We start from the raw sequence: 23,554 nt of genomic DNA on the forward strand, positions 1-23,554 counted from the left end.
TGGCACGAGTATGGCCCCATATGACCTGCCAAGAGCCCTGAGTGCAGAGCCAAAAGTAAGCCCCGAGCATTGCCAGCTGTGGCTCCAAAACAAAAAACAAAAAGATTAATATGGGCATTGTCACAGGACCATTGTCAATCTCATCCCTTGCATTGTTGAAGGTCTTTCCATATTTCATGATTTTTCTATACCTTCTTTTCTGGGGGTTCACCCTTCTTTGGGTGGGGCCTGGAGTTTTTGTACCTGGGCAGTACCTCAGTTTCTCCTCTCTAACGAGTTTAGGATTTGTACTACAAAGTGATGCCGTCTTTGTGGCCTTGGGAATCTTTTCTTTGGGGGGGAGGGGTCACATCAGATAATGCTCAGGGGCTACTCCTTATTCTGTGCTCACTTCTGGCAGTGCTCTGGGAATGATATGCCATGTGGGAGTGGGGGAATAGAATAGGGTTGGCCACATGCAAGGCAAGTGCCTGACCCAATGTGCTATCTATACAGCCCAAATAAATTTTTGTATGGGGCCACACACCTTATTGTGCTTGAGGGCAGTGAAAATGAGGGAAAGCTTCCAGGGCTCAGAGGTCATCAGGCCTACACCAGGGTGCTGGAGGGGCTGGGGGAAGGGCCATGCAATATCAGGGATGAAACCCAGGGCCTCCCCCTACGAAGGTATGTGCTCTACTCACTTGAACCATCTGCCTGGGCCCTCAACGAGTTAATCCTAGCGATCAAGACAAAACCCTGCGAAAGGAGGCCTGGAGGACTTCAGACAGCTGGTGACCGCCAGACAACTGAAATCACAGAAACTTAGCCGTTTTGTTTGGTGTTGGTTGTTGGCCACACCGGACGGTGCTCAGGGTTAACTCCTGGCTCTGCGCTCAGGGATCTCTCCTGGTGGGGCTGGGGGCACCATATGGGGGCCCAGGGTCGAACCCGGGTCAGCCGCGTGCAAGGGAAAGTGCCCTACCCGCGGTACCTTCACTCCGGCCCGAAGCTTAGACTAGTTTTAAGTGAGAATGGGCGTCACAGAGTCAATCCTGCCATGCTTCTTTTCTTTTTTATGCTTTTGTTCTTTGAAGGAGAGAGAGACCCCTTCAGGGACTGCCTGGTCTGGTTCCACCCATCCCCAGCTTCGGTTTATCTGACTGGACGGACGAAGGCCACAGCTCAGACCTGCCTCTGCGCAGCCCTTTGATTTTTTTTTTTTTTTTTTTTTTTTTTTTTGCTTTTTGGGTCACACCTAGCAATGCACAGGGATTACTCCTGGCTCTGCACTCAGGAGTCACCCCTGGCGGTGCTTAGGGGACCATATGGGATGCTGGGAATCGAACCCAGGTCAAGGCAAACGCCCTACCCGCTGTGCTATCACTCCAGCCCCATCCCTTTGATTTTTCTGTTGTAAAATCGCGCTGGAGAGAGCAAAGGCTCACTTGAACCATCTGCCTGGGAGATGAGGACTTGAACCATCTGCCTGGGAGAGGAGGACCACGCGAAGGTGAGCGGATGCTCCGGAGCACGGGCGTACCCGCTCAGCCGGAAGTTACCGCACCCGGGAATCCAGGCAGGCGTCCGCAGTCACCATGGGAACGACGCAAGCCCCGTCGGGGCTTGGGATTCTGGGAATTGTAGTTTCCCGGGTTTTGCCCGTTGGAGGCGGGGCCTCACCCGGCCGTGCTCAGGGCTCACTCCTGGGCTCTGCGCTCGGGTATCACTCCTGGCGGGGCCGGGAACCATATGCAGTGCGGGGTTTGAACCCGGGTAAATCGTCTTACCCGCCGTATATCGCCCTGGGCTCCAGTTTTCCAATTTTGGCAGCTCCGCCTACTAGAGGCTTGAGCGCGAAGTCCAAGTCAGGGGACCGTCCTACCAACAGTGAATATTACCTGTCATTGGCGAGAACATACACACCTGTAGGATGATTACAGGGCGGAAACGGTGTCAATCGAGGGGGAGGGAGAGCAAAATGTTTCCATGTCTGTAATACCTTGGTACTGCATGCTATTAGTGTTCTTCAGCCAAGGACTTTGGACGGTATAACCAGAAAGCTTGGAAGGCTGAACTTTCTGAGAGCATACCACTGCAAAGGAAATAGCCCAAATCCATTTATTATTATATCTACAAGATATATATATATATATATCATCATCACGACCACCCTGTTGTTCGTCGATTGCCTCGAGCAGGTGCCAGTAACGTCTTCTTCGTCCTAGCCCTGAGATTTTTTTTTTTTTTAAGTGCCATATTCAAGGCTTTTTCAGGGTTAGGAGAATCATCATCATCACGACCACCCTGTTGTTCGTCGATTGCCTCGAGCAGGTGCCAGTAACGTCTTCTTCGTCCTAGCCCTGAGATTTTTTTTTTTTTAAGTGCCATATTCAAGGCTTTTTCAGGGTTAGGAGAATGAGACCCATCATTGTTACTGGTATTTGGCATATTGGGTATACCACGGGGAGTTTGCCAGACTCTGCCGTGTGGGCATGTTACATTTGGTAGCCTGCCAGTTTGACCGAATTAGGAATGAGATGATAAGATGTCGCGCGGCCGCGAATGCGGCCGCGCGCTTCCAGGAGCTGAGTGTGATGATCTCTGGATCCTGGCCGTTGTTGGAGTTACACGGCAGTTGGTGGGTGTAACTGTCTAGTTACTGGCAGGTCCAGTCCCAAACTGTACAGGCTTGGAGATCTCAGCCCCGGGTCCCACACACCTGGTTTCCTCTGTCAGTTCTTTTATGCGTGAGGCTCATCCAAGTGTGTGGAGAGTGCTCTCAGCATGGCCTTGGCTGGGCCTCGGTGGTCTTCAGCTGTTGGGCCCTGGTGGAGACAGTCAGGCATAGGGTAGGAGACTCTGTCTTGTTCTCTCCCAGGAGCTGAGTGTGATGATCTCTGGATCCTGGCCGTTGTTGGAGTTACACGGCAGTTGGTGGGTGTAACTGTCTAGTTACTGGCAGGTCCAGTCCCAAACTGTACAGGCTTGGAGATCTCAGCCCCGGGTCCCACACACCTGGTTTCCTCTGTCAGTTCTTTTATATATATATGAAAGTTAAAAAATTTTAGAAAGGAATTCTTCATAGAGGGTCGCCCACATCTCAAGATGTGTACTCAGTTATTCCCCTCTGGAGAAAACCATATTATTTTTTTTTGTTTGTTGTTTTTTATTTTTAGTCGACACCCAGCAATGCTCAGGGGTATACTCCTGGCGGTGCTTGGGGGACCATATGGGGTGCTGGAGACCAAACCCGGATCTGCCAAGTGCAAGGCAAGTGCCTTACACACTGTACTTTCTCTGCCCGCCCCCCACACACAATTGTTTCCTTTCAAACATCTCTCTCTTTCTTTACCCCTCCCTTCCTCTCTTCACTCTCTAAGTAAAATTACTTAGTAAATTTCTCTAAGTAAAAAAATTATTTCTCTAAAACTATTTTACTTCACAAAATACAAGATTATGTAAGAATTAGAAGTGCCCTAATATTCTCTTCCCACACCTTCATGCATTGTGGTACCCACAGGTGCTCAGAGACCTACAGGTGCTAGTGGTGGGTGGGGGCTGTATACAGTCTTAGAAATTAAACAGGGATCAGCTGCAAGCCAGGTAAGCACCTTCACTTCTGTGCTCTCAGCCTCAGAACTGCAATCCTTAGGCGTTAAGGCACTTGCCTTGTATCATGTTGCCAATCGGGATTCTATCCTTAACATTGCATGGACCCTTGAGCATCATCAGAAATAACCTCCACCCACAGGGGGCCAGAGCAGTAATACAGAGGGTGGGGCATTTGCCTTGCAGGCAGCGATCCCCAGCACCCCATTTGTTCCCCCAAACGCTGCTAGGAGTATTTTCTGAGTGCAGATCCAGGAATAATCCCTGAGCATCACCGGGTGTGTCCCCTGCCCACCCCACCCCCACACACAAAGAAATGAAATGACCTCTGAGAGGCCAACTTGTATCTGATCTTCAGCATCCCATATGGTCCCCTGAGCACTGTCAGGAGTAATTCCTGAGTACAGAACCAGGAGTAACCCCTGAGCATTGTCAGGTGTGCCCCCTCCTCCAAAAAAAGAAAAAAGAAAAGAAAAAGAAATCACCCATAAGCACAAAACTAGAAGTAGCCCCTGAGCACCACAGGTAATTTGGAAGAGGGGATGATGGGGGGGGGTATATCCTGTGGTACTCGGGGATTATTTCCAGGACTGGAGCTATAGCACAGCGGGTAGGGCATTTGCCTTGCATGCGGCTGACACAGGTTCAATTCCTCCATCTCTCTCAGAGAGCCCGGCAAGCTACCAAGAGTATCCTGCCCGCATGGCAGAGCCTGGCAAGCTCCCTGTAGTGTATTCAATATGCCAAAAACAGTAACAAAAAATCTCACAATAGAAATATTACTGGTGCCCGCTCGAGCAAATCGATGAGCAATGGGAGGACAGTGCAGTACTACAGTGAACTCAGGAATCACTCCTGGGGGTGCTCAGGGGAACATACGGGATGCTGAGGATCAAACCTGCTTTGGCCACAGGCAAGGACCTTGGAGGACAGTTTTTTGTTTTGTTTTCTGTTTGGGGACACACCTGGCAGTGAACAGAGTTTTACTCCTGGCTCTGTGCCCAGGAATTACTCCTGGCTATGCTTGGGGGGACCATATGGGATGCCGGGACAAACCCGGATCAGCCACGTGTAAAGCAAGTGCTCACCCACTGTGCTATCTCCCAAGCCCCTGGAGGGCAATATTATCTTAATGTGAGGAAAATGTTGAGTGTCAGTGAGGTCAGGCCTCGTTGTTATACTTGGAGGCATGGCAGGCCACTTCCACAGCTAGATTTATGACCCTTTGCTAATCTTGTGGCCAACTGTCTTCATGCTGACTATTATGGCTTACCAGGTTTGTGGCTAGTGTTAGGCTGGCTGGTGTAGAGCAAATCTTCACTGGACCATGTTTGACAGCCAAATCTTGGGCTTTTCCACCCCATCCAGGCTGGTTCTTCACAGTGTGCTTAACCCTTGCCTGTGCCCTGGGCTTGCTGTACTTCGTCTGGTGAGAGAAGCACTACCTGGATTTTACAGTCACTATCCATGTCTTTCATCTTCTGGGCTGCTGGTGCTGGAGTTCCTGAGCTCTGCCGTGACTAGTGGCTGGTCGGAATCATGTGCACCGCACTCACAGCCGTTGACTGGGAATACCTGTGCATTCAGAAGGAACTTGAGGGGCTCCCTCTCAAGTCAGCTCCCAAGTCCAATATCTAGACTCAGTTCTTTGGACACCCTAGTGGGCACTTGGTTCTGCCAACACCTTGGGTTGCTCAGACCCTCCAGATGAGGTCCAGCCCAGGTCTGAGCAGAGACCTGGCAATGTGAAGTCTGCTAGTGTTGGGAGATGTAGTGAGAGCCCTGACAGGTAGCAGGCTGCGAGAACCGCTTCTGTCTGCAGGAGCCTTGGTGTCTGGGCAGTCAGCAAAAGGGATCACTTACAGGGGAGTAGCAGAAATGGAAGCATGTCACTCCTGGGCCAACACCATTCCTGTCAGCAGCCTGGTATTTCAGGGGTGAGGGAATCAAGTACAGGAGCCAGAGAGATAGTACAGTGGGTAAGGCATTTCCATTGCATAAAGTCAGCCCAACTTCGATCCCCAGCATCCCATATGGTCTCCTGAGCCTGTCAGCAGTGATCCCTGAGCAAAGAATCAAAAGTAAGCCCTGAGCACCACCAACTGTGGCCCCAAATCCAGAGAAAACAAAACCAAAAACGGCTCTCTGGATGGGGAAAAATAAATAAAAATGGAAGAAACTGAAGCGTAGTGAGGCTAAGAAGCTTTCCCAAGGAGGAGGAAGGGAAGGGGGGGAAGGGAAGGGGAGGGGAGAGAAAAAAACTAGATAGTATAGCGGGTGGGCCCTTGTCTTGCACGCAGCCCAACGGGTTCAATTCCCTGCACTTTATAGGGTCCCCCAACCCCTTCCTAAACGCAGAGCCGAAACTTTTTCAAGGACCTACAGAAATGCAGTCAAAATCTGAACCCAGACCCGGTGCACAGGCCATTAGTTTATTAACCACATACCGGGAGGGTGTGTGCAGTTTTTTGTTGTTGTTGGGGGCGGTGAGAAGGGAATGGTGGGTGGTCTGGGGGGTGGTCTGGGCCACATCCGAGCGGCGATGCTCAGGGGTAAGTCCTGGCTCTGCGCTCCGGAATCACTCTGGCGGTGCTCGGGGAACACTAGGGGATACCGGAGATAGAACCCGGGTTCCCCGCGTGCCAAGGAAGCGCGCTCCTCGCTGGACGCGCTCTTCCCCGGCTCGTGTGCAAGTTACTTCCCGGGTGTAGCCTGGGCCGAGCCCCCGAGCTGCGGAGCCGTCGGGCACAGAGCGAGCCGCACGCCCGGCGCAGGCGCAGCGCGACTGGCTTGGTCTCTATGGTTACCGGGGGCGCGAGGGCGGAGAGCAGGCTGCCTCCCGGCGTCGCGCTGCAAGTGTCGTGCTGCCGGCGTCCTTTGCGGCAGGTCTCCGCTGGGTCCGCGGGTCGTCGGGGAGCGGCGCCAACGAGGAGACAAGGGCACGGAGGCAGGACGGTGAGGCAGCGGCGGCGTCCGCGGGGAGGTCTAGTCGCGGGTCCTCCCCTCCGCGGTTTCTGTCCCTTCCTTCTGCCTCGCCGGCTGCCCGGCGCTCCGAGGCCCGGCCCCGGGCCTGCTTCCTGCGTCCCCAGGCCCCGTGACCTGCAGAGCCAATGTCACCCACCTTGTGCACCGCGCCCGTTCGGGGCTCTCTCCAGGCTCACTGCGTGCTCAGTGCAGACCACCTGCGTCTCTCTTGACGCTCCTTTGCCCTGCGTTCTCGGCGCGTCTCATTCCCGGCCCCCACGCACCCTGCTGCGGCGGGGTCCCGGCCCGCCTCGGCCCCCGCACGCCCCCGGCGTTTCCTGCTGCTAGTCGCGCGGTGACCCGGGAGTGGAGGTCTGTCCACCCAGCCGTGCTCGGCGAACTCAGCCCGTGCTGTTGGTTTATTTGGGGGGACCCACTGAGTCCAGGGTTACTCTCGACTTAGCCCTCGAGGGTCGCGCCCAGTACTGTTGGGGGACCATCCGGTACCTGATCCGAATGGGCCTCCTGCATGCAAAGCATATGCTCGTTCCCTATGACCTCGCCAACCCTTGGATCCGTATGAAAAGTATCTTCTAGACTCTGGGCATCTGGGCACTTTTTACCCCCCTGACTACCAATCTCCTACTTCCGGGGGTGGTGGGTGGTGGGGTGTGTGTTTGTGTATGTGTGTATGTAGCATCCTTGTGTGTGTGTGTGTATGTGTGTATGTGTGTGAGCATTCCCGTGTATGTGTAGATTCCTGTTTGTGTGTGTGTATAGCATCTCTGTGTATGTGTGTGTGTGTGTGTAGCATTCCTGTGTGTGTAGCATCCTGTGTGTATGTTTGCATCCCTCTGTGTGTGTGTGTGTGTGTGTTTGCATCCCTGTACTTAGGACTGCGGCAGCCTCTTGCTCCTCTACCCCAACGCAGTACCTGGAATGATATGTCACAAGTGACTGAGAGAATAGGTAGAAAAATTAATGAATTTAAATTTAGGGGGCCAGAACAACATTTCAGTGAGGCGCTTGCTGTGCGCAGTCAATCCACGTTTGATTCCGGTACCCTGTATGGTTCCCTGAGTCCACCAGGAGTGATCCCTGAGTGTAGAGCCACAGGTAACCCCTGATCACCACTGGATGTAGCGAAGGGGAGAATTTTTTTTTAACTATAAAAATTTAAATGTAAATATCTTTCATACTGTCTTTCACATTATACATGACCCCCCCCCCCCCCGTTTTTTTCATTTAACACGTTGACGCTGGAGCTTACCACTGGTGACTCATGCTTGGATGTGGCGTAATTAACACAAGTTGTAGTGCCATGCCAATTAACTATGTTCTATGTATATTATTTCCCCCAACACACTTCTACTAAATGTATACTGGATTGATTAATTGGAGTTTGGAGTTTTTTTGGCCACACCCAAAAATGTTGAGGGGCTATGCCAACTCTGTCTTCTGGATTGGTCCTTGGTACTGAGGAGAGAGGAGCCATGGGTTGCTGGGGATTGAACATAGGTGGACCACATGCATGTTAAGCATCCTAGCTTGGTACTATCTCTTCGGCCCATGGTGGGTTCTGGGTTTAATCATCCATTTTACCTTGTTATGTGCTTAAGTTCTTTGTAGCTCCTGCCTTCTCACTCCACCCCAGCTCTTACTGAGCCTCCATCAGATCGCTGGCTTCATGACACTTGTTCAAGGGGGAAGCGTTCTAGGAGATCATATGTTACAGTGGTATGCTAAGTACTCCTCAGAGATATGAGGAGGGATGCAGATCTCAGACAACTTTTTTGAAGTGTCTTTCACCCAAGTTGGTGTGAATAGAAAAATTGTACAGTCTTTTTAATTTCTCTCTTTTATTTAATGTAGGAATACTGCTATTTATTCAGCCACTGATTAGCTGACTGAATTGCGCATGAACTCCACCTTACTTTTTTTTTTTTCATTTTTTATAATTTTATTTATTGAATCACCATGAGAGCAGTTACAAAGCTTCTGGGTCTAAGTCTCGGTCATACAATGAAACACCCATACCTTCACCAGTGCCCATTCTCCACCCCCAACAACTCCAGTATACCCCCATCTCACACCCTCCCCCTACCTGTGAGGCAGATGATTTCCACATTACTCTCTCTACTTTGATCACATTCAATATTTTGACACCAGACCCACCATTATTATTTGGGATTTTATCCCAACATTCAGATCTGCTGAAAAGGCAGCAGTAGACAATTTGTTTTCTGTTGCTGGTTATGAATAACATAGGATGTCACGTGGCTGCAGTAGTGGCCACACGATTTTGAAATTCCGAAATTTTAACAATTAAATCTGGAGGGATTTCTGCCAAAACCTGCTGGGTTCCGAGATTTGTTCCTGAGTCTCTGGGATCCTGACCGTTAAGCAGCTTGATCACGAGCCAGAAAGGCCATTCATGGGTGGCGACTTTGGGTCTCGTTGGAATGGGGAGGAAAGGGCCGGCTCCACCCCCATCCTGTAAGGCCCTGTAATTTCTCATTTTAAATCTTTTTAGTTATATTTTTAGATCTCTTTCAAAGATTTAGGATTATTAGGTCAAAACACTCCCACTGTTTTTAAACGTTTGGTAAAGATGACTACTATTGGGGGATTATTACATGTTTTTCCGTTCCGGTTCTCTTTTCCTGGGGTCTTGTGAAGGCCCAGAAATTGCTCATCAGGTCAGAGAGATGGTATAGCACATAGGGCATTTGCCTTATACATGGCCAACACAGGTTTAATCCCTGCTGTCCTATGTGGTCCCCCGCGCCCACCAGGGTGCAGAGTGAGGAGTAATGAACATTGCTGGGAGTGACCCAAAAACACTTAAAAAAAATTACTCATCTACTGTATACAGAAAGAATCTATTGAAAAATTTTGCTGTGAAGAAATTGAAAGAATGTTGCTGAAAAATAGTATAGCAGGTAGGGCTTTTGCCTTGCATGTATCTGACCTGGGTCCAATCCCTGGGACCCCAGATGGTCCCCAAATCTGTCAGGTTTATTCCCTGAGCACTGCTGATTGTGGCCCAAAACCCAAATAAATATATAAAATACAGTTAACTTTTTTAAAAATAACAAATTTGGAGGACCAGAGCAGTAGTGCAGTGTGTAGGGCCAGGAGTGATCTGTGAACATAAATCCAATAGTCAGCCTTGAATACCTTTGGGTGTGCTCCCCCCCCCCCAAAAAAAAGAAGGAATTGGGAGAATAGTATAAAATATCCTTAGCGTGACTATCTCATTCTTAGAAATTATTGATCGGGGGGGAGCGCTGGAGAGATTGTACGTGGGTGAGGCATGTGCCTTGCATGTGGCCGTTGTGGTTTCTGTTCCCAGCATCATACTGTCTATTCCCTGAGCCCTGTGAGGAGTGATCCCTGAACACAGAGTCAGTAGTAAGGCTTGAGTACTTCTGGGGGTGGTCTCCAAAAAACACAAAACAATAGAAGTTGCTGGTCTGATTGCAGTGTTACAGCATTCTTGTCTTCCATTTCAGCCATGCCTTTCTTCGATGTACAGAAAAGACTGGGGATTAACTTAGACCGCTGGATGACAATCCAGAGCGCTGAGCAGCCTCACAAGATTCCAAGTCGATGCCATGCTTTTGAAAAAGAATGGATAGAGTGCGCACATGGGATTGGTGGCACGCGAGCAGAGAAGGAGTGCAAGATAGAATACGATGATTTCGTCGAATGTCTGCTTCGGCAGAAAACGGTGAGAAAGTGATGGAAAGACGAGCTGTTTTCTTTTTTTTTTCACCCTTTTTTATTTTGGTTTTGTTCTGTTTTGTTTTGGTCACATGTGGCAGTGCTCAGGGCTTACTCTTGGCTCTGCTCAGGAATCACTTGTGGCAGGGCTCATGGAACATATGGGATGCCGGGCTTGGAACCTGAGTTATCCATGGGCAGAGCAAGCACCCTACCCAGCATGCTTCACTCTGGCCCTAACAGTAGCTGTCTTTTTCTCAGGCCAGAGCTTTTTTCTTTCCTTGCTGGGGATGGTATCCAAGCCCTCATACATCCTAAGCATGTACTTTCTTACGAATCACAACCATCCTGTTATTCGTCGATTGCCTGGAGCAGGCCCCAGTAACGTCTCCTTCATCCTAGCCCTGAGATTATATTCAAGGCTCTTTAGGACAATGAGACCCATCATTGTTACTGGTATTTGGCATATTGGGTACGCCACGGGGAGTTTGCCAGACTCTGCCGTGTGGGCAGGCTACATTCGGAAGCCTGCCAGTTTGTCTGAAGTAGGAATGAGATAATAAGATGTCATAATAAGATGTCGCGCTTACACTTTCTTACGGACATATCCCTCAGTTGTGGTTTCTGGGCCAGAGAGGTGGTTTGGAGGACTGGAGTGCTTGCTTTGCACAAGGAGTCCTGGGTGTGCATGATACTTCTAGCACTCAGGAAGTAACCCTGGGCATTGTGTCAGGATTAGCTCCTGGCACATTCTGGTATGACCCCCAGAACCAAGATTTTTCTAATTTTGTATCTTTTTAATATCTGCTGTTTGCATGTGGTTAAAGTTAAACCAAACTTGGAAGGAAAGAGGTAACAATTTTATATTGTGTCCGTATATTATTATTTTTGTTGTTGCCATTGTTGTTTTGGGGCGACACCCAGTTGTGCTCAGGGCTTGTTTCTTCCTCTGCACTTAGCGATCACTCCTGACAGGCTCAGGTGCTGGAGATGAAACCCCGGGTTGGCTGTAGGCTGTTGCCCTACCCGGTATACTATCCCCACGCTCTGTGTGTGTGTGTGTGTGTGTGTGTGTGTGTGTGTGTTTTCCATTTTCTTTTTGGGTCATACCTGGAGATGCTCAGGTGTTACTCCTGGCTCTGCACTCAGAAATGACTCCTGGGAATGCTCAGGAGGACCATATGGAATGCCGGGAATAGAACCCTAGTTGGCCATGTGCAAGGCAAATGCCCTACCCACTGTACTGTATCGCTTGGGCATGTATATTGATTTTTAAATGATTAATACTGAAGGATAGTGAATGATTATTAGCCAGTGCATAGCTAGCGTTTGCAATGTATTTATTTTTGATTTTGGTTTATTTGTTTTGGGTTTGGGAGCCACAGTCGGCAGTGGTCAGGGCCTATTCCAGAGGACCAGGTATGATGCTGGGTATCAAACTGGAGTTGACATCATGCAAGGCAAGCGTCAACCCTGAACTATCTCTCCAGCCCCCATTTATTTGGGTTTTGGTTTCTGTAAGAATGTAGTCTTGGGGGCCATGGGAGAGTTTTGTGGTAGAGTCTCTGCCTTGCAAGGTTTAGACCGTGAGTTCATCCCCAGCACTGTCCCACATGCCAAGTGCAGCTCAGGGGTATTGCCATTTGGGCATGGTGGCATGCCAACAAAGTGTGCTCCCTGACCAGCACCAGAACCTAGAGTGCAAGTACCACAACCAGGGGTCATTCTGCAACCAGATGTGTACCAGAACAGCACCTGCGTGTGCAGTTAGCATAGCAGAAAAGACAGGTGGGAAAGAAAGGCGGAAAATGAGTGGTCCTGAGCTGGAAATGTAGCTCAGTGGGGTAGCATATTCCTGAGTGTGAGAGGGCCTGGGGCCCTGGGGTGCATATGCACACACAACACACGTAAAAATGGTTAAAATTTCAACCAGGGTGGAGTTCATGCCCAATTCAATCAGCTAATCAGTGGCTGAATAAATAGCAGTACTCCTACATTAAAAAAAAAAAGTTTTTTTCTCGACCAGGATATAGGATCAGTTGTAGAATACTTATGTATGTGATATCTGAGTTTGATTCCCAGCAACATCTAAAATAAATAAGTAATGCTTACGATTTATATCAGTATTTTGGATACCTAGAAGTTTTCTGTTGAAATTATGTACTAACTCTTTATATCTTTGTGAAAATGTAGTCAGTCACTTAGAAAATATTTGTTACATCACCTGTTATAGTAGGAACTATTTAGGCACTAGGAATATAACAAGAAAAATGGCAAGTAATTCGTGCTCTGTGTTGCTTATATTCCAAGAAGAGCAGAAAACTCAAGTTTAAAAATAGTATGTCCAGGGACTGGAGAGATAGCACAGCGGGTAGGGCATTTGCCTTGCATGTAGCCGACCCGGGTTCCATTCCCAGCAATGCAATCCCATATGGTCCCCTGAGCACCACCAGGAGTAACTCCTGAGTGCAGAGCCAGGAGTAACCCCTGTGCATCACCGGGTGTGACCCAAAAAGCGAAAAAAAAAAAAAAAGTAGTATGTCCAGTGTTGGTGGTGTTGTAGTGAGAAAGGAAGAAAGGAACCCTCATCCGCTGGTGGTGGGAATGCTATCTAGTTCAACTTCTATTAAAAGCAATATGGAGTTTTCTCAAAAAAAAAAAAATAGGACTATAACTCCCTTATGATCCAGCAATACCTCTTCTTGACATCTATCCCTAAAACACGGAAACATTAATTCTAAAGGATATATGCACACCTTGGTTCATCACTGCACTTAGTGCAATAGCCAGGATATAGAAACAGTCCAAACAATCCCCTCACTATATGTATTGCAAACCATAATGCCCCAACTACAGATGAATGGATCAAGAACTTATATATATATATATATATACCCAAAGGAATACCAGGCAGCTCTGAGAAAGAACAACCTCACGCAGTTTGTAGCAATGTGGATAGAACTAGAGGATATCATGCTGAGTGAAGTTAGAATAAAAGGTGCAAATACAGAATTATCTCTCTCATATGTGGAACTTAAAGATACACAGTGAGGCCGCAACAAAGATCCAAAGGTAGGAGAACTGACACAATTGAGATGGGAGGTGGGTGTGGTGTCAGAATGATGTCCATAAGAAACCACGAATGATTGTGGAATATAAAATACCATAATATGACACTAACACCCAAGCACAGTAGACAAGCGCCAGAAAGATTACTCCATGGTTGGAAGCCTGCCTTATGAGCTGGGGGAGAAGGCATCTGGGATAGAGAAGGGATCACTAAGTCAATGGTGGCTAGAGGGATCGCTCGGGATGGGAAATGTGTGCTGAAAGTAAATAAAGAACTACACATGATGGCCTCTCACTATCTGTATTGCAAGCCACAATACCCTTAAGTAGAGAGAGAGTAAGAGGGAAGTTGTCTGCCATAGAGGTGGAGGGGAGGGATACTGGGGACATTGGTGGTGGAAAATGTATACTGGTTGTGGGACAGGTGTTCGATCATTGTGTGACTGAAACTCAAAAAACTCAAACATGAAAGTTTTATAACTGTAGCTCATGGTGATTCAATTAAAAAAAATGGTTATATATATAAAAAAAAGATGAAACCACTAATGATAGGATTGCAAGCCAAGAAAAAAATTTTTTTAATTAGAAAAAAACTGCATGTCAAGTGTTGAAAACTACAGTGGGAGAATCAGCAGAAGGGTAAAAGCACTGACTCATTTGTAGGAGCTAAGAGGATGCTCTTTTATTTACTTCTTAATTATTTTGTTTTGGGCCACATCCAGCAGTGCTCATAGCTTGGATTGGGGGACCATATGGGGTGCCGGGTATCAAACCCAGGTTGACTAAGTGCAAGTCAAATGTCCTACCTGCTGTGCTATTACTCCAACCCCTCTTTTATTTATATTTTAAAGAGAGGATGGTTAGAGAAATGCTTAGCCAGCAGAAGACATTTGAACAGAAACTTAACAAGTGAACGGCATTGGGTCTGGAATGATAGTATAGTGGGTAAGGCATTTGCCTTGCACATAGCCAATCCCAGGTTCAATCCCCAGCATCCCATATGGTCACTCCCAGCCCACCATGAGTGATTTCTGAGTGCAGAGCCAGGAGTAACAGCTGAGCATCGCCGGGTATGTCTTCAAAACAAACAACAAAAAAGAAGTGAACCACATGAATACGAGAGAAGAATGTTCCCGGCAGAGGAAACATTAAGTGCATGAGCTGGAGAGAGAAATCTAGGGAAGGGTATTGGGATATAAAGTCTTGAAAAGAAGGCCCTATAAGTAATAAATCAGTTTCAATTTCCTTTTTCTGTCCTCCTCTTCCCTTTGTTGCAATTATTGTCATGATCAGGTGTCGTACAGTTTAGTTGCATGGCTTGCACCCTTGCCCACAGGAGATCACATCTGCTGGTGCTCATGCACATTCTCGCTGTGTGTTCACTGGGTGGTGTCACTGCTCCTCACGTGTGCTTGAACAGCAGGTGCTCCCAGGACTGTACTTGGTGCCTGTGGGTGGTACTGGGCAGCCGACTCCTGGTCTCACACTTGCACATGCTTTTAGCCACGGAGCGTTCCCTGGACCCTCAGATTTCTTCTTGCTGCTGATTTTTTTTTCTTTTTGGGTCACACCAAGCGATGCATAGGGGTTACTCCTGCCTTTGCACTCAGGAATTACTCCTGAGTGCTCAGGGGACCATATGGGATGCTGGGAATTGAACCCAAGTCGGCCGCTTGCAAGGCAAACGCCCTACCCGTTGTGCTATCGCTCCAGCCCCTTGCTGCAGGTTTTTGAGAATAGGAAGTTGCTTCCAGAATCGGGTAGTCTGTTTCCTGTGTCATATTTTTGGTTTTGTTGTGTGGTCACACCTGGTGGTGCCAGTGGTTACTCCTTGCTCTGTGTTCAGGGATGCTCGGGGGACCATCTGGGATTCTGGGGATTGAACCTGGGTCATCTGTGTGCAAGGCAAGTGCCCTACCCACTGTACTATTGGGGATTTTTGTTTGTTTGTTTTCTGTATCATGGAATCCTTGATCCTGAACTGTGACTCTCCTATAGTCTTGGGGAGTTTGGCATTCCTGGAAGCAAGTCCTCTGCAGAGAGAAGGCGAGGCAGGGCTCAGCAATGACTAGTGGCCGAGCCTAGATGACTCTTCATTTCACTGTGGTAAATGCCCTCACGTGGGCTCTCCCTGTTCGTTCTCTGGAGAATAAAGAGTCAGCAGCAGCTGGGTCACTTTCAGTAGAGCGGTCAGGAATACAGACCTGTAGGGCCTCGACTTTAACATTAAAGATTTTACCATGTACAAGTGTGTTTCTTAATGGTTTTATGGTGTTTGTTTGGTGTGGGGAGATTTGGGGGCCACACCTGCTGTGCTCTGGGATGACACCTGGTGGTGCTTAGGGTACCGTGTGTGGTGCTGAGATCAAGTGGGTTGGCCAGGTGCAAAGCAAGTGTGTTGACCCCTGTACTATCTCTGCAGCCTTAGAGTAGGAACATTTTCATTACTAGTTTTCAAAGCGGTATGCAAAGATATTGTTAAAAACTTTGGGACTGCAGCTTTCAGTGTCCAGCCTTTTCTGCTGCCGTCTGTAATGCACTGCTTGTGCATACACCAACTATGAGCATTGGTTCTAGGGAAAACAGAACCAAAAATTAAACAACCTTGGGAACTGGTTTCAATTTATTTTTCTTTAATTTTTTGGGGGTTTTTTTTTTGTTTTTTTTTTTTTTTTTTTTTGCTTTTTGGGTCACACCTGGCAGTGCACAGGGTGCACAGGGGTGACTCCTGGCTCTGCACTCAGGAATTACTCTGGCAGTGCACAGGGGACCATATGGGATGCTGGGAATCTAACCCGGGTCGGCTGCATGCAAGGCAAACGCCCTACCCGCTGTACTATAGCTCCAGCCCCTTTAATTTGTTTTTTACTAAAATAATTTTTCCCACTTCTTTCATGTTGCAATGACCAGGGCTCAGACACACTTGGTTCTGGTGCCACAGACCCCAAAATGATTGAGTGACTGCAGCACACTTGGCACGCAGGGAGGTGGCTGGGATCCAACTCTTAGACTCATGCAGGTCCCCTACCACTGAACCCCAACGTAGGTCCTCAACTTAGTTCGCTAAAGATAACTTTGTCTCAGAGATCCTTTACGGTGAAGAGCTTCCATAGTTTAAACATGAAAACAGTTTTCACCCACTTCTCCAGCCCTCTCTAGTGCTCTTCCTCATTTAAATACTTATTTTCCTCTTGGTCCAGCAAGATAGTACAGCAGGAAGACATTGCCTTGCATGCTACCAGCCCTGGTTCAAATCCTGAGCACCATATATGGTCCCCTGAGCACCTCTCGGTGTAGTCAGTCCTTCCCTGCCCTTCCCCTCCCCCCCCCCCAGTTTTTATTTCTAAAGGAAATAAGTGTTGTTTTTTTTTCTCTGACAGATCCGTCGCCTGAATGCCATCAGGAAGCAGCGGGATAAGCTAATAAAGGAAGGAAAGTACACTCCTCCGCCTCACCACTCTGGCCAAGAGGAGCCCCGGCCCTGAGCGGAGCCGCTGGGGACGCTGCGGGGAACCCTGCTCTTCTCCCCACTGGAGAGCTTAGCCACTGAGAAGCTTCTTTGTGAAAGTGTCTGAAAATAAAAATTTACTCCACCCTATTTGTTTTATTTATTTATTTATTTATTTATTGGACTTGTCTTTGTATAATGAGATTGAAACCTTTTTTTTTTTAACTTTGGAAAACTGCCTTTACCTGTGTATAATTATAATTAGCATCTGGGAAATAATAAGCAACGCTTAATGACCGCTTAATGTACGTGTGGTAGTTTTGTTGCTTTTGTTTTGCTTTTTCAACTGGGGACACACTGCTGGTGGTGGGGGACCATGTGGTGCTGGGAACTGAGCCAGCAGCTCTCACATACGCAGCATGTGCTACAACCTTTAAGCATTTGCTATGTGCTCCTCAGACTTATATGTGATATTTGTAAGATATTTATTTGTGTAATAGTCTGCATTCTTGGCGTTTTAATTCTGGTTTGTTTTCCATTAAAATGGGATTTAGGGACTAGAGAGCTAGAACAAGGGGGATGGTACTTGTCTTGCACGCGGCCAACCCAGATTCGATTCCCAGCATCCCATATGGTCCCCTAAGCACCGCCAGGAGTAATTCCTGAATGCAGAACCAGGAATAACCCCTGGGCATCACTAGGTGTGACCCAAAAAGCAAAAAATAAATATTTTTTTTTAAAAAAGAAATCTAACTTGAGGATAAGAGAATGCCCAATTTAGGAATCTTAATTTTGAAGAAGCAATACCATGGTTTGGTTTGCTATGTTATATTTTATATTGGTAGTGTATTAGGATAGTTAACATGTCATCTTTTTGTTGACATGTTTACAAGAGAAAAGATTTAGAAAAAAAATGTGAGCCTTAAATTAATATGGGGTCAGAGAGTGCAGTGGTTAAAGTGCTTGCCTTGCATGCAGCTGACTTGGGCTCAACCCAATCCCTGGTACCACGTACTGTCCCCTGAGCACCATAAAGAGTGAACCCGAAAAAAAAATTTTAAAGTGATCCTGATCATAGCCAGGAGTAAGCCCTGAGCACATCTGGGTGTTATCAAAAGCCAAAGAACAAGCAAAATACAAATAGACTATGATGGAAATTTTAGATATGCTAAGGCATTTTTTCCCAGCTCTTTTAATTGTGGTAAAATAGGTATAAGGCAAAAATGTATCACCTCTTTTTATTAAAAATATTTTCTGGGGGGCTGGAGAGATAGCACAGCGGGTAGGGCATTTGCCTTGCACGTGGCCGACCCGGGTTCGATTCCCAGCATCCCATATGGTCCCCTGAGCACCGCCAGGAGTAACTCCTGAGTGCAGAGCCAGGAGTAACCCCTATGCATCATCGCCGGGTGTGACCCAAAAAAGCAAAAAAAAAAAAAAAATTCTGAGGATCTGCATTTTAGGCTACAGGTGGGGTTGTCATGCACAGCTGACAGTGCAACTTCTTGGTGGTTGTTCCTGGTGATGATTGGTGTTGGGAAACTATGCGGTGTCACGCATAGTTCCTGTATGCAAAGCATGCATCTGGTCCTTCGAGACAGCTCTGGTCTTTGTTGTTTCTGGTTTTGAACTTGGAGACACACCTGATAGTTCTTAAGGATTAATAGCAAATGAGTGCTTGGAGTTGTTCTACTGCTTTCCAAGACCATGTGGTGCTTGAAATTGAACCCAGGCCTCCCAGAGACAAAGCATGCACTTTAGCCCTTTGAATAATTTCTCAGGTCCCTTAGTTTTCCTTTTTTTTTTTTTGGTGGTAGGGAGGTGTGGGAGTGGAGGCCACAACTGGTGTGCTCAGAACTAACTCCTGGCTCTACGCTCAGGGATCTTTCCTAGTTAGGCTCAAGAAGGTAGGGATGGGAGAGACAACTGTATGTATGCTGAGGATTGAATCTGTCTGGCCATGTGCAAGGCAAGCTGCACATCCTCCCTTTTTTCATTTTCTCTCCTCATCTTCATTGTTCCTCTGTGGAGCAGGGATCGACACACCTGGCTCCAGGGCCTGCACATTCAGTTCGGGTGCTGGCCAGGGGGTCAAACATTGGGATCAGTTGCTCTCACTTAGCCTTGGTGCTCCCTGAGGGCTGCACTCTGGCTCTCATGCCCCTGGCGAGTGCTCCTCACAGGCTCCTGTTGTGCGGATGTTCACACTCTTGCTAGCTGTGCTTGCTTCGAGTCCTGTAGAACTCCCCAGGGTCCAGGGCCTCCACCTGTTCTTCAGGGGCTGCACTTCTTGGCTATGGCTCTCAAACACCTCCAGTTGCAGTTCTCTCCACGTCATACCTCTTGGCTGTGCTGGTGTACACCTGGCCGTGGTCTGGCAGGAAACAGCTTATAGTACCAGAGATCCCAGACAGCAAAGCTGCCAAAATTATGCTTGGTGCATGTGGTGATAAGTGAGAATCTAAAAGCAACTTTAGACTTGCAGAGCAGGTGTCTAAGCCACTATGCTATTCTGGGTCCACTAGATACCTGGTTTTTTGGAGGAAGTCACACCTGGTGGTGCTCATGGGCTACTCCCAGCATGGTGCTAAACACTGAGCCCAGGCTTCTTGTATGGAAAGCGTATGCTTCAGCCATTGAGCTATCTATCCAGCTCTTCCATTTGCCATTATTTATTTATTTATTTTTATTAAATTACCGTGAGATGGGGTTGGAGTGACAGCACAGCGGGGAGGGAATTTGCCTTGCACGCATCCGACCCGGGTTCGAGTCTCAGCATCCCATATGGTCCCCTGAGCACCGCCCAGAGTAACTCCTGAGTGCAGGAGCCAGGAGTAACCCCTGTGCATTGCCAGGTGTGACCCAAAAAGCCAAAAAAAAAAAATTACTGTGAGATACATGGTTACAAAGTTGTTCATGACTGAGTTTCAGTCATATAATGTTCCAACATCCATCCCTTCACTAGTACACACTTCCCACCACCAATATCCCCAGTTTTCCTCCTGCCAGCCCATCACCCAGGCCTTACTTCTATGGCAATAACTCTGTGTGTGTGTGTGTGTGTGTGTGTGTGTGTGTTACTGTCTCTGTCTCTGTCTCTCTCTCCCCTACCCCCATAAGCATTATGGTACTGAAAAGTTATCATGCATATCCCTTTACCTACTTTCAGCATTCAGTTCTTGTCCAGAGTGATCATTTCCAGCTATCATTGTCATAGTGATCCCTTGTCTATCCCAACTGTCCTCCCCCTCACCCCCACTTTTGAAAAGCTTCCAACAGCGGACTAGTCCTCCCAGCCATTGTTTCTACTGTCCTTGGGTATTAGCTTCATCTATGTATTTTTATATCCCACAAATGAGTGCAATCATTCTGTGCCTGTTCCTCTCCTGACTCATTTCACTCAGCACAATACACTCCATGACCATCCATTTCATGACTTCATTTTTCCTAACAGTTGCGTAGTATTCCATTGTGTAGATGTACCATAGTTTCTTTATCCAGTCGTCTGTTCTCTGGCACTCAGGTTGTTTCCAGATTCTGGCTATTGTGAACAGTGTTACAATGAACATAGAAGTGCAGATGGTGTTTCTGCTATGTGTTTTTGGCCCCCAGGCTATATTCCCAAAAGTGGTATTGCTGGGTCAGATAGAAACTCAATTTCTAGTTTTTTTTTGAGGAATGACCATATTGTTTTCCAAAAAGACTGGGCCAGTTGCATTCCCACCAACAATGAATAAGGGTTCCTTTTCTCCCCACACCTGTACCAGCACTGTTTTTTTTTTTCTTTTTGGGTCATACACAGTGATGCTTTGAGTTTATGCCTGACTCTGCATTCAGGAATTACTTCTGGCAGTGCTTGGGGTACCATATGGAATGCCAAAGATCGAACCCGGATTGGCCGCATGCAAGGCAAACACCCTACCCACTGGACTATCGCTCTGGCTCTTGTTCTTTTTGATGTGTGCCAGCCTCTGTGGTGTGAGATGTTATCTCATTATTGTTTTGATTTGCATCTCCCTGATGATTAGTGATTTAGAGCATTCAGAAGTCATATGAAAAAATGCCATCTGCCATTTTTAAGTGCAAGGTTCAGTGGTATTTAACCCATTCATAGAGTTGTACTACTATCACCATCCTGCATCTCCAAAACTCGTCATCTTGCAAAACCAAAACACTCCATGAAATAATCTCCCATTCCTGCCCCCTCCTCACTCTCAGTTCTTGTAACCACCATTTTACTTTCTGTTTGACTTTGACTCTCATAGACATAGGCTCATACGGAATTTGTCTTTTTATGTAGCTTATTTAATTTAGCATAATCTAAATGTTTATTCATGTAGCATATTTCATAATTTCCTTTTAATATGAAAGTGTTCATTGCATATATTCATTTTGCTTATCTATTCACTTGCTTTCATATTTAAGCTAGTGTGAATAACGCTACTATGAATCTATGTCTACAAATACCTCTTTGAGACCCTCTTTTTTCACTTTCTTTGAATGTACACTCAGAAGTGTAACTGTTAGATCATAAAATAAATACTTAATTCCTTAAGATCTGCTATATAGTGCATATCAAGACCAACACTTGTGTTCTTTCTGTATAGTACTCCGGATGTGTGGTGAGCTCCTTTGGATTCACATTTCCTTAATGATTAGTAATGTTGCATTTTTTCAAGTGCTTTTTGGCCAGAATATATAGTTTCTGAAACAATGTCTTTATTTCAAAAAGTATATATTTTGTATAAAATAAGTAAACATTATTTTAATGGGGGCCCCATAACACTATAACCTGTGGTACTCCAGGGTCACCAGGCTTCACCTGGTAGTGCTCAGCAGGGTTGCAATACTGAGTGTCAAATGCAGGACCTGCTACATGTGAGGCATGTGCTGTCGCTAGAGCCGTATCTTCATCTCCTTAAAAAGGCCTATTATTTGGGTGGGTTTGTTTTGTTTTGTTTTGTTGGTTATTGTTATTTATTTGTTGACCCACACCTGGTCATGCTCAAGGGTTATTCCTGCTCTACACTCAAGAATTACTTCTAGCAGTGTTCAGGGAACCATACGGGACGCCAGGGATCAAACTCCCTTCCAAAACAAAACAAAGAATAACAATTGGAGGACCAGAGAGGGCTCAGCAGGCTGAATGCGTGCATGTATTGCATGCAGTACGCTCAGGTTTGTTCACGGGTACTGTGTGGTCCCCCAAGAACCACTGGGTACAGAGCTCAGAGTACACCAAAGCATCACAGGTTCGATTCCTCTGCCCCTCTCGGAGAGCCCGGCAAGCTACCGAGAGTATCTCGCCCGCACGGCAGAGCCTGGCAAGCTCCTCGTGGCATATTCGATATGCCAGACACAGTAACAACAAAGTCTCCAATGGAGACGTTACTGGGCCCGCTCGAGCAAATCGATGATCAACGGGAGGGCCTTTACTTTACTTACTTTAGACCAAAAACAAACCCCACAAAATTGGTGTGGGGAGGAGGATTTTAATAAGAGTTGTATTGATCTTCGTAGCATTAACAACTTTCCACTTATTTATGACTTCTTTAATTTTTTTTTTTTTGCTTTGTGGGTCACACACCCAGTGATGCACAGAGGTTACTCCTGGCTCTGTACTCAGGAATCACCCCTGGCGGTGCTCAGGGGACCATATGGGATGCTGGGAATTGAACCCGTGTTGGCCGCGTGCAAGGCAAACGCCCTACCCACTGTGCTATTGCTCCAGCCCCCTCTTTAATTTCTTTTAAGTTTTCGTTTATGAGCTGAAGAAATAGTACAGGGATTAAGGTGCTTGCCTTGCATGTGATTGACCCAAGTTCGATCCCCAATACCATATATAGTTTCCCTGAGCACTGCAGGAGTGATCTCTGAGCAGAGCCAGGTATAAGCACTGAGTATCACTGGGTGTGGCCAAAAGGAAAACTGAAAGAAAAAGAAAAAATTTATTTGTACAGATTTTTACCTTTATTAACTCCTAAGACTTTTTTGAGGGGTGGGAGGGTATTATGATATCATAAATGAAATCAATTTTGTAATTTTTGCTGTTGTTTTTGGGCCACTGCGGTTTTCTTTTTAGTACCCCTGGAGCTCAATGGCTACTCCTGTTCTGCACTCAGGAGTTATTGCTAGTGGGTTTGGGATGCCAGGGATCAACTTGGGTCAGCTGTGAGCAAGGCAAGCACCCTACCTTCTGTTCTATCACTTCAGCCCCATTTTTGTAATTTTTCTGTTTTGGAGTATTTGTTGATTTTCTTGCAGCATTTTGAGTTATAATTTCCCACCCACTATAAGGCTACAGTATTTTTTCCCCTTGACTTCATTTTCCCCCCTTTTACGTGCTAGGGTCAAATCCTGAGCCTCACACATGCAACTCTACCGCTGAGCCTCATCCACAATCCATATAGGACTTGAATAGAAAGTTCTCCTCCAAAGGGAAAGAACACTGTATCCTAATCTCAAAATTGGAACGAAGGAATTTGGCATCAAAGGCTCCTGGTTGTTTCTTGTTTTATAGGGAAAATATATAGCTAAGAAGCATCTCTTTGTTTTGTTTTGTTATGGGTGGGCCATACCCATCTGTGCTCAGGACTTTGTGCTCAGGGATCACTCCTGGCAGGACTCAGAGGACCATACATGGTACCAGGTTCAAACCTGAGTTAGTTGCGTGAAAACCAAGTACCTTTCTTTCCCCCTGTACTATCACTCTAGCCCCAGCAGCATTTCTTTTCTTTTTTGTTTTTGTTTTGTTTT

At 47.0% G+C, this 23,554-nt stretch overlaps 1 protein-coding gene and 1 pseudogene across 2 annotated transcripts; both read left to right on the forward strand.

The window, feature by feature from the left end:
- Positions 1–4,780: 4,780 nt before the first annotated feature.
- Positions 4,781–5,229, forward strand: LOC130032118 (protein SYS1 homolog; annotated as a pseudogene).
- A 1,170-nt stretch (positions 5,230–6,399) lies between these two features.
- NDUFS5 (NADH:ubiquinone oxidoreductase subunit S5) lies at positions 6,400–16,948 on the forward strand. Of its 2 annotated transcripts, none has more exons than XM_056123404.1 (3): positions 6,400–6,546; positions 10,071–10,288; positions 16,731–16,948. In XM_056123404.1, the coding sequence occupies exons 2-3, from the start codon at positions 10,073–10,075 to the stop codon at positions 16,833–16,835; spliced, it is 321 nt and encodes a 106-aa protein (XP_055979379.1). In that variant the 5' UTR covers positions 6,400–6,546; positions 10,071–10,072; the 3' UTR covers positions 16,836–16,948. The 2 variants fall into 2 exon arrangements, with proteins under 2 accessions (XP_055979379.1, XP_055979380.1); XM_056123405.1 differs by having other exon boundaries at positions 6,413–6,520; positions 10,069–10,288.
- Positions 16,949–23,554: the final 6,606 nt, after the last annotated feature.

The sequence above is a fragment of the Sorex fumeus genome, unplaced genomic scaffold (assembly GCF_029834395.1).
Source record: "Sorex fumeus unplaced genomic scaffold, SorFum_2.1 ptg000047l, whole genome shotgun sequence".
NCBI lineage: Eukaryota > Metazoa > Chordata > Mammalia > Eulipotyphla > Soricidae > Sorex > Sorex fumeus.

Bases quoted from the DNA above. Each gene is read 5' to 3' on its own strand.
- NDUFS5 (XM_056123404.1), top strand. From the start codon at position 10,073: ATGCCTTTCTTCGATGTACAGAAAAGACTGGGGATTAACTTAGACCGC. The intron at 10,289-16,730 runs GTGAGAAAGTGA...TTTCTCTGACAG, and splicing joins GTCTGCTTCGGCAGAAAACG to ATCCGTCGCCTGAATGCCAT.